A 10000-nucleotide genomic window follows, 5' to 3' on the forward strand; every position below is an offset into this window, starting at 1 on the left:
AAATGAGGCCGGCATGGCAAGTAACGTCTCAACCCTCAAATATGGAAAACACCAAAAAGCAAGGATGTACCCAGCGTGCTTCCAGAAGTGGCAGAAAGTCAATAATATCCATAAACAATGGGACGGCTCCCGGGGAAGAGGGAATTACAACTGAAATCTGGGAAGAAGCTGGGGAAGAAGTAGAGAAAATCCTCGCACAACTCTTTCCATGCGGCTTGTGGAAATCCCAGAACAATGGAGAAATGTCACAGTTATCCTCATCCCCAGGAGAGGAGACTCAGACCTCCAGAACTACAGACCAATCAGTCTTCTTCCAATTGCTTCCAACATTATTACAAAGATACTCACTAAATCGGATGCAACAGACCCTGGACTTTTTTTTTGCAAATGGATCACATCCAAGTCGTACAAGAAGTGATTTCCCAAAGTAATGAATATGATCTAACACTCCACTTAGGATTCATAGATTACAATAAAGCATTTCATTTTGTCTACACCACGCGGGTCCTCGATGCATTAAGAAGACAAAGTGCTGAAGAAGCGTACATTGATATTATAAGGAATATTTACGAGAATGTCCCATTAAACATTCGATTACATGAAGATACAAGATAAGGATCAGCGAGGGAGCGCGGCAAAGGAGACACCATCTCACCAAAGCTTTTCAGTGCAATACAAAGAATTGTTCAGATTGAGAAGAAAATGGAATCAAAAAATCAACTGTGAATAATTGAGCCACCTACGATTTGTACATTACATTGTTATTTTTACCACAAGTCCAGAAGACATCCAGCAACAAAGCAGAGAACTCTATACGAGTCTCCGCAAGGCCAAAGTGATGTTCCACGACAGTGTCAACTCTACACAGATCGAAAAAATGGAAGGGGAGAATGACTGAAGACTAGGTCTACCTTGGCCGGTAACAATGGGTGGGAACCTTATCAATGAAATCAATAGGAGAATGAAGATGGGATGGAGGCATTTGGAAGAAACAAGACAATCTTACAAGGGAACCTTCCACGGTGCCTCAAGAGGAAAGTGTTTGACCCGTGTATCCTGCCCGTGCTCACATATGGATGTGACCCGTGTATCCTGCCCGTGCTCACATATGGATGTGACCCGTGTATCCTGCCCGTGCTCACATATGGATGTGACCAGTGTATCCTGCCCGTGCTCACATATGGATGTGACCCGTGTATCCTGCCCGTGCTCACATATGGATTTGACCCATGTATCCTGCCCGTGCTCACATATGGATGTGACCCGTGTATCCTGCCCGTGCTCACATATGGATGTGACCCGTGTATCCTGCCCGTGCTCACATATGGATGTGACCCGTGTATCCTGCCGTGCTAATATATGGATGTGACCCGTGTATCCTGCCCGTGCTCACATATGGATGTGACCCGTGTATCCTGCCCGTGCTCACATATGGATGTGACCCGTGTATCCTGCCGTGCTCATATATGGATGTGACCCGTGTATCCTGCCCATGCTCACATATGGATGTGACCCGTGTATCCTGCCCGTGCTCACATATGGATGTGACCCGTGTATCCTGCCCGTGCTCACATATGGATGTGAAACTTGGATTATAAATGCGAAGATAATTCAGAGGCTTCAGACAACGCAAAGAATAGAGAGATGCATGCTGGGTATTACCCAAAGAGATAGGAAACAGAATGAATGAATTTAAAACCAAACAAAAGTTTGTGACATCACAAGGGGGGAGAAATTAAAATGGCGATGGGCTGGACATATCGCAAGAAGGAATGACCATCATTGGACAAAGATGGATCTCAACTGGATTCCAAGAGAGATGAAAAAAGACCAAGAAAATGACCAAAGATAATATGGGAGGATGAGATCAGACTGAGTGTGGAGCGACGTGGAGAAGAGAGACTGTAACCTCAGTACCTGGGGGATCACTGGGGCCGCTTCATCCAGCAGTGGGGAGACCAGGGCTGGAGACGATATAGATATATATACACACACACACACACACACACACACACTGGGGAGGCTTCATCCAGCAGTGGGGAGACCAGGGCTGGAGACGATATATAGACACACACACACACACACACACACACACATACACACTGGGGAGGCTTCATCCAACAGTGGGTCGAGAGCAAGAGAGCGACACTGACTCTCACTCTATAGGTAAATGCGCAAACACACAGCTGATTTAATAACACACAGACACACAATGCAGAAAGATAGATAGATAGATATAGATAGACTGTACTGACCGAGATGATGTGTCCGTTCAGTCCGTGGGCTGCGTCCGCACACTCAATCACAGCACTCAGCTGCGGATACCCGACACCCGTCTTCTTCCGAGTGGTGCAGACAGAACCTGAGAGAGAATAAAAGGTGGGAACGTGGGTTGCGTATATTGGGAGGTAAGTGTGTGTGATGGAGGTGGAGTTGGTGTCCCCTCTCTGTGTATTGGGCGCGTCTCTCTGTAGTGGGAGGGAGGGGTGCGGAGGGTGGGCTGTGTATATAGGGACGAGGTGTGTGTGATGGAGGTGGAGGTGGTGTCCCCTCTCTGTGTATTGGGTGCGTCTCTCCGTAGTGGGAGGGAGGGGTGCGGAGCGTGGGCTGTGTATATAGGGAGGAGGTGTGTGTGATGGAGGTGGAGTTGGTGCCCCCTCTCTGTGTATTGGACGCTTCTCTCCATAGTGGGAGGGAGGTGTTTATGTTGTGGTAGTTGGGGGGGAGGGGGGGGGAAGAGACAAGAGTTGTCACCTGGTCCAATTCCCACTTTGATAATATCTGCACCGGACAGGATCAACTCCTCTACCATCTCCCCAGTAACCACGTTCCCGGCCTGGGGAGGGAAAACACTGTGACAGAGTGTGTGGGGGGAGTTGGAGAGGAAGAGAGGGAGGAGGGGAGAGAGACAGAGAGAGAACAGGGGAGAAGATGTGAGTGAGGGAGAGGAGGAGGGAAAAGGAGAGATAGGGCAGTTGTCAGGATGGACAGAGAGAAGAGAGAGTACAGGGGAGAAGGAACAAGTGAGTGAGGGAGAGAGTAGGAGGGATGGACGGAGAGATTGTACAGGGGAGAAGTGGAGGGGAAGGAAAAAGTAGAAAAAGAAGAGGAGAGAACAGAAGGGGAAAGCGAAGCGCAATGAGAAGCGAAGCGCGCGTGGGACAGAGAAATGGCAGCCGTGGCTGGCGCCCCTCCTCACCATGATAGTGTGCTCGGGGAATCTGGCTCTCACATCTTTCACGTGTTGCACAAACTGCTCGGAGTATCCGTTAGCCACGTCCAGACAAATGTAACGGATCCGTGGCACGGCCGCCACGATCTTCTCCAACTGCTGGAAATCCGACTGCCCTGTGCCAGAGCTCACCGCCACGTGCTGCGGGGAGCGAGGGGTTAGTAGGCACACCACCACATGCTGCGGGGGGCGAGGGGTTAGTAGGCACACCGCCACGTGCTGCGGGGGGCGAGGGGTTAGTAGGCACACCGCCACGTGCTGCGGGGGGCGAGGGGTTAGTAGGCACACCACCACGTGCTGCGGGGGGCAAGGGGTAAATAGGCACACCGCCACGTGCTAAGGGGGGGGCCGAGGGGTTTATAGGCACACCGTCACGTGCTATGGGGGGCGAGGGGTTAATCGGCACACCGCCACGTGCTAAGGGTTTCTCACCTCCAGACAGTCAGGGTCCGAAGCAGCAAAGTCTTTCCACTCCTGAGCCGTGTAATGTTTGTGTATCGCTGTGAAGAGACAAAACTGAGAAAGCCGGAGAATGAAAACGTGAGGAGGGGGGGGGGGGGGGGGGGACAGGAGCCGAGATAAGAGACACAGAGAGGGGGGGACAGGAGCACAGAGAGATGGAGAGGGGGGGACAGGAGCCGAGATAAGAGACACAAAAGAGGAAAACCAGGGGGGGGGAGAGCAGAGCCGTCTCCTGGGCCAAATGGAGCTACCCACTCACCTTGGACAGGGCTCTCGCCATCTGGAAGGTCCCCACAGTGTCCATATTGGCCGCGATGATCGGGATCCCATGATAACTCTGCCCAGAATTCCTGAACGTGAAGGAGCGAGACAGGTCCACCTGCAAGAGAGAGACCGTCAGAGACAGGTCCACCTGCGAGAGAGAGACCATCAGAGACAGGTCCACCTGCGAGAGAGAGACCATCCGAGACAGGTCCGCCTGCGAAAAAGAGAGACCGTCAGAGACAGGTCCACCTGCAAGAGAGAGACCATCAGAGACAGGTCCGCCTGCGAGAGAGAGACAGGTCCGCCTGCGAGAGAGAGACCGTCAGAGACAGGTCCGCCTGCGAGAGAGAGACCGTCAGAGACAGGTCCACTTGCGAGAGAGAGACCATCAGAGACAGGTCCGCCTACGAGAGAGAGACCATCCGAGACAGGTCCGCCTGCGAGAAAGAGAGACCGTCAGAGACAGGTCCACCTGCAAGAGAGAGACCGTCAGAGACAGGTCCGCCTGCGAGAGAGAGACAGATCAGCCTGCGAGAGAGACCGTCAGAGATAGGTCCGCCTGCGAGAGAGAGACCGTCAGAGACAGGTCCGCCTGGGAGAGAGACCGTCAGAGACAGGTCCACCTGCGAGAGAGACCGTCAGAGACAGGTCCGCCTGCGAGAGAGAGCCCATCAGAGACAGGTCCACCTGCGAGAGAGAGAGACCGTCAGAGACAGGTCCACCTGCGAGAGAGAGACCATCAGAGACAGGTCCACCTGCGAGAGAGAGAGACCGTCGGAGACAGGTCCACCTGCGAGAGAGACCGTCAGAGACAGGTCCACCTGCGAGAAAGAGACCGTCAGAGACAGGTCCACCTGCGAGAGAGAGAGACCGTCAGAGACAGGTCCACCTGCGAGAGAGAGACCATCAGAGACAGGTCCGCCTGCGAGAGAGAGACCGTCAGAGACAGGTCCGCCTGCGAGAGAGAGACCGTCAGAGACAGGTCCGCCTGGGAGAGAGACCGTCAGAGACAGGTCCACCTGCGAGAGAGACCGTCAGAGACAGGTCCGCCTGCGAGAGATCCCATCAGAGACAGGTCCACCTGCGAGAGAGACCGTCAGAGACAGGTCCACCTGCGAGAGAGAGACCATCAGAGACAGGTCTGCCCGCGAGAGAGAGAGACCGTCGGAGACAGGTCCACCTGTGAGAGAGAGAGACCGTCAGAGACAGGTCCACCTGCGAGAGAGAGAGACCGTCAGAGACAGTTCCACCTGCGAGAGAGAGACCGTCAGAGACAGGTCCACCTGCGAGAGAGACCATCAGAGACAGTTCCACCTGCGAGAGAGAGACCGTCAGAGACAGGTCCACCTGCGAGAGAGAGACCATCAGAGACAGGTCCACCTGCGAGAGAGAGACCATCAGAGACAGGTCTGCCCGCGAGAGAGAGAGACCGTCGGAGACAGGTCCACCTGCGAGAGAGAGAGACCGTCGGAGACAGGTCCACCTGCGAGAGAGACCGTCAGAGACAGGTCCACCTGCGAAAGAGAGAGAGACCGTCAGAGACAGGTCCACCTGCGAGAGAGAGACCATCAGAGACAGGTCTGCCCGCGAGAGAGACCGTCAGAGACTGGTCTGCAAGCGAGAGACTGTGAGACAGGTCCACCTGCGAAAGAGACTGTCAAAGACCAGTCCGCCTGCAAGAGAGAGACCGTCAGACAGGTCAAACTGCAAGAGAGAGAGACTGTCAGAGACAGATCTGCTCTGCGACACTCACCTCACTGCAGGTAAAAAGAGAGCGCTGTGTCTGGGACACACCTCACTGCTGTTAATAAAAGAGCACTCTGTCTGCGACACTCAGCTCACTGCTGTTAATAAGAGAGTGCTCTGTCTGCGACACTCACCTCACTGCGAGACTTTAAGGTGCTTCTCTTGGGTCGCACCAAAACATCCTTAAAATCCAACTTAACATCATTGTCTATTCGCGGCATTATGAGACTGAGGCGGGGGTGAGGGGAGGGGAGACTGGGGGGGAGGGGAGAGACTGGGGGGGAGGGGAGAGACTGGGGGGAGGGGAGAGACTGGGGGGAGGGGAGAGACTGGGGGGGAGGGGAGAGACTGGGGGGGAGAGACTGAGTGGGGAGGGGAGAGACTGGGGAGAGGGGGAGAGACTGGGGGGAGGGGAGAGACTGGGGGGGAGGGGAGAGACTGGGGGGAGGGGAGAGACTGGGGGGAGGGGAGAGACTGGGGGGGAGGGGAGAGACTGGGGGGGAGAGACTGAGTGGGGAGGGGAGAGACTGGGGGGGGGGAGAGACTGAATGGGGCGGGGAGAGACTGAGGGGGGAGGGGAGAGAATGGGGGGGGAGGGGAGAGACTGGGGAAGGGGAGGAGAACAGAAGGAGAGAGAGTGAGGGAGGGAGGAGAGAGTGATGAAAGATGATATTGCAAACAGCTGGTCAGAGCAATCTCTGCGGGTCTCCTTGGTGATGTGACGTGAGGTGACAGGCTAACTTCCGGTCCGGGAGAGAGGCTTGGATAGGCTAACTTCCGGTGCGGGACAGAGGCTTGGATGGGCTAACTTCCTGTCCCGGAGAGAGGCTTGGAACGCACGGATCAGCCCCACACTGTATTGGGTTATATTTCACCTCTTCGTCCCCCGGAACCGGAAGTTTGTTTAAACTGGTGTTTGGCGTGCGGCTTCAGGATGCTGATTAAAGTCAAGGTACCGGGTCTGAGATATATATATATATATATATATATATACACATACCTACCTACCTCTGTGTGCCGGGAGGGGGTCATACATACATACCTCTGTGTGCCGGGAGGGGGTCATACATACCTCTGTGTGCGGGGAGGGGGTCTTGCATACATACCTCTGTGTCCCGGGAGGGGGTCATACATACCTCTGTGTGCGGGGAGGGGGTCTTGCATACATACATCTGTGTGCCGGGAGGGGGTCATACATACATCTTTGTGCCGGGAGGGGGTCATACATACATACCTCTGTGTGCCGGGAGGGGGTCATACATACATACCTCTGTGTGCCGGGAGGGGGTCATACATACATACCTCTGTGTGCCGGGAGGGGGTCATACATACCTCTGTGTGCGGGGAGGGGGTCTTGCATACATACATCTGTGTCCCGGGAGGGGGTCATACATACCTCTGTGTGCCGGGAGGGGGTCTTGCATACATACATCTGTGTCCCGGGAGGGGGTCATGCATACATACATCTGTGTGCCGGGAGGGGGTCATGCATACATACATCTGTGTGCCGGGAGGGGGTCATGCATACATACATCTGTGTGCCGGGAGGGGGTCATGCATACATACATCTGTGTGCCGGGAGGGGGTCTTGCATACATCTGTGTGCCGGGAGGGGGTCATGCATACATGCATCTGTGTGCCGGGAGGGGGTCATGCATACATACATACATGCATCTGTGTGCCGGGAGGGGGGGTCATACATGCATCTGTGTGCCGGGAGGGGGTCATACATGCATGCATACATACATGCATCTGTGTGCCGGGAGGGTGGGTCATACATACATGCATCTGTGTGCCGGGAGGGGGTCATGCATACATACATGCATCTGTGTGCTGGGAGGGGGTCATGCATACATGCATCTGTGTGCCGGGAAAGGTTCATGCATACATACATGCGTACATGCATCTGTGTGCCGGGAGGGGGTCATGCATACATGCATACATGCATCTGTGCCGGAAGGGGGTCATGCATACATGCATCTGTGTGTTGGGAGGGGGTCATGCATACATGCATACATGCAGCTGTGTGCCGGGAGGTGGTCATGCATGCATACATACATGCATACATGCAGCTGTGTGCCGGGAGGGGGTTATGCATACATGCATCTGTGTGCCGGGAGGGGGTCATGCATACATACATACATGCATCTGTGTGCCGGGAGGGGGGGGGTCATACATGCATCTGTGTGCCGGGAGGGGGTCATGCATGCATGCATACATACATACATGAAGGGGTGAAGATCATCGGGAAGCGCAAAATCATGTAAAACAGAAGAAAATTCCCTGATGGTGCAGTATTGTGATTGATATGAAAATAAATATCAAGGTGCAGTGTGCTAAATACTCACAAGTGTAGAGTGAGCAATGTTCCCATAAAGGTTTCTTTTTGAAATACATACATACATACATGCATCTGTGTGCCGGGAGGGGGGGGTCATACATACATGCATCTGTGTGCCGGGAGGGGGTCATGCATACATACATGCATCTGTGTGCCGGGAGGGGGTCATGCATACATACATACATGCATGCATCTGTGTGCCGGGAGGGGGTCAAGCATACATACATGCATACATGCATCTGTGTGCCGAGAGGGGGGTCATGCATACATACATGCATCTGTGTGCCGGGAGGGGGTCATGCATACATACATACATGCATCTGTGTGCCGGGAGGGGGTCATGCATACATACATACATACATACATACATACATGCATCTGTGTGCCGGGAGGGGGTCATGCATACATACATGCATACATGCATCTGTGTGCTGGGAGGGGGTCATGCATACATGTGTGTGCCGGGAGGGGGTCATGCATACATGTGTGTGCCGGGAGGGGGTCATGCATACATACATGCATCCCTCTCTCCCATTCGCACTTATGTATACCTTTTTTTTAAGGTATGTATCACATCTAGTTCACTTACTATACCGTATGAACACGATACACATTTTTATTTATGCTAGCGCTCCACTAACTTATTATTGGGGTTATCAATTTTCTCTTGTTGCATAGATCTATAGATATATCTCTGCGTGCTTCTTCCCCCCCACGGGCTGGCTGGCTGTGTCTCTTCTTCTCCCTAAACCGGGCTGGCTGTGTGTCTGTGTTTTAGTGAGGGCTGTTTCCGTGGAGTGAGCAGTGCGGAAGCCAGATTGTAGAGGCTCTAGGAGAGAATAGGTGTTGAGAGAATACAAGACATTCAAGGAGTTAAGGGGCAAAAGGCAGGAGGGAGACAGGTCGATAGTTAGAAAGACAGGTAGGGTCAAACATGCTGTTTTTGAGTAATGGTAAAACTGTTGCATGTTTTGAAGGAGGATGGAAAGGTTTCAGAGCAGAGGGAGAAGTTAAAAATGTGTGTAAGCATAGCGATTATAGTAGGACCAAGAGGTTTTAGGAGATGGGAGGGAATGGGGTCAAGAGAGCAAGTGGTAGAGGGAGAAGAGGTGATCAACAGCAACACATCCTCCTCCTGAGACTGTGGAAAAAGAGTAAAGGAAGGCAGGAGGAGAGTTAGGAAGAGGTGTAGGATGGGAGGAAGAAACAGAGGGGATGTTCTGACGTATGGATTCCACCTTTTCCTTAAAATAGTCAGCAAAGTCCTGAGCGGAGATGGAGGAAGGAGAGGCAGCTGAGGGTGGTTTCAGTAGAGCATCAAAGACAGAGAACAGTCGGCGTGGGTTAGACTTGTGCATGTTGATTAGTGAAGAAAAGTAGGCTTGTTTAGCTTGCGAGAGGGCAGAGTTGAAACAGGATAGCATAAATTTGTAGTGAAGGAAGTCTGCGAGAGTATGAGATTTCCTCCAGAGGCGTTCAGAGGAACGAGTGGAGGAACGCAGCATGCGCGTGTGGGAATTTAGCCAGGGTCTGGGGTTAGAAGGGCGAGGACGGCAGGAAGAAAGCGGGGCATGTAGATCAAGAGAGGATAGGGCAGAGTTGTAGTTCCTGACCATGTTGTCAGGGTCTGTAGCAGAGCTGAGAGGAGAGGGAGGAGCGTAAAGTGGACTCAGTCTGGTAAGTGAATAGAGCGCAGGTTTCTGCAGAACCGGGGGGGTAGATGAAGGTGGAGAAGGGGAGAAGCGAGAGAGAGAATGAGATGAGGTGATGGTCAGAGAGAGGAAAAGGGGAAATGGAGAAATCGGAGAGAGAGAAGTTTTTTTTAGTGAAAACCAGGTCTAAGTAGTGGCCATCCTTGTGGGTGCTGGCTGCAGTCCACTGTTGAAGGCCAAAAGAAGAGGTTAGAGAAAGAAAGCGGGAAGCCCAAGGGAGAGAGGGGTCATCAATGTGGCAAT

The 10000-nt window shown here is 53.1% G+C and overlaps 2 protein-coding genes across 2 annotated transcripts in view; one reads left to right on the forward strand and one right to left on the reverse strand.

The window, feature by feature from the left end:
• GMPR2 (guanosine monophosphate reductase 2) overlaps nt 1-5989 on the reverse strand; it is a 62015-nt gene extending 56026 nt beyond the window's left edge. Inside the window, exons 1-6 of the mRNA XM_075569038.1 lie at nt 5839-5989; nt 3954-4073; nt 3665-3748; nt 3200-3373; nt 2755-2836; nt 2256-2362 (exon numbers count right to left, since the gene is read on the reverse strand). Of these exons, the coding sequence (XP_075425153.1) occupies nt 2256-2362; nt 2755-2836; nt 3200-3373; nt 3665-3748; nt 3954-4073; nt 5839-5925 (654 nt within the window). The 5' untranslated portion in view covers nt 5926-5989. The remainder of the gene's footprint in view (nt 1-2255; nt 2363-2754; nt 2837-3199; nt 3374-3664; nt 3749-3953; nt 4074-5838) is intronic.
• Nucleotides 5990-6503: 514 nt separating this feature from the next.
• Nucleotides 6504-10000, forward strand: part of NEDD8 (NEDD8 ubiquitin like modifier) — a 20469-nt gene continuing 16972 nt past the window's right edge. Inside the window, exon 1 of the mRNA XM_075569040.1 lies at nt 6504-6656. Coding sequence (XP_075425155.1) covers nt 6639-6656 — 18 coding nt within the window. The 5' untranslated portion in view covers nt 6504-6638. The remainder of the gene's footprint in view (nt 6657-10000) is intronic.

The sequence above is a fragment of the Ascaphus truei genome, chromosome 13 (genome assembly GCF_040206685.1).
Source record: "Ascaphus truei isolate aAscTru1 chromosome 13, aAscTru1.hap1, whole genome shotgun sequence".
NCBI classification, from domain to species: Eukaryota; Metazoa; Chordata; class Amphibia; order Anura; family Ascaphidae; genus Ascaphus; species Ascaphus truei.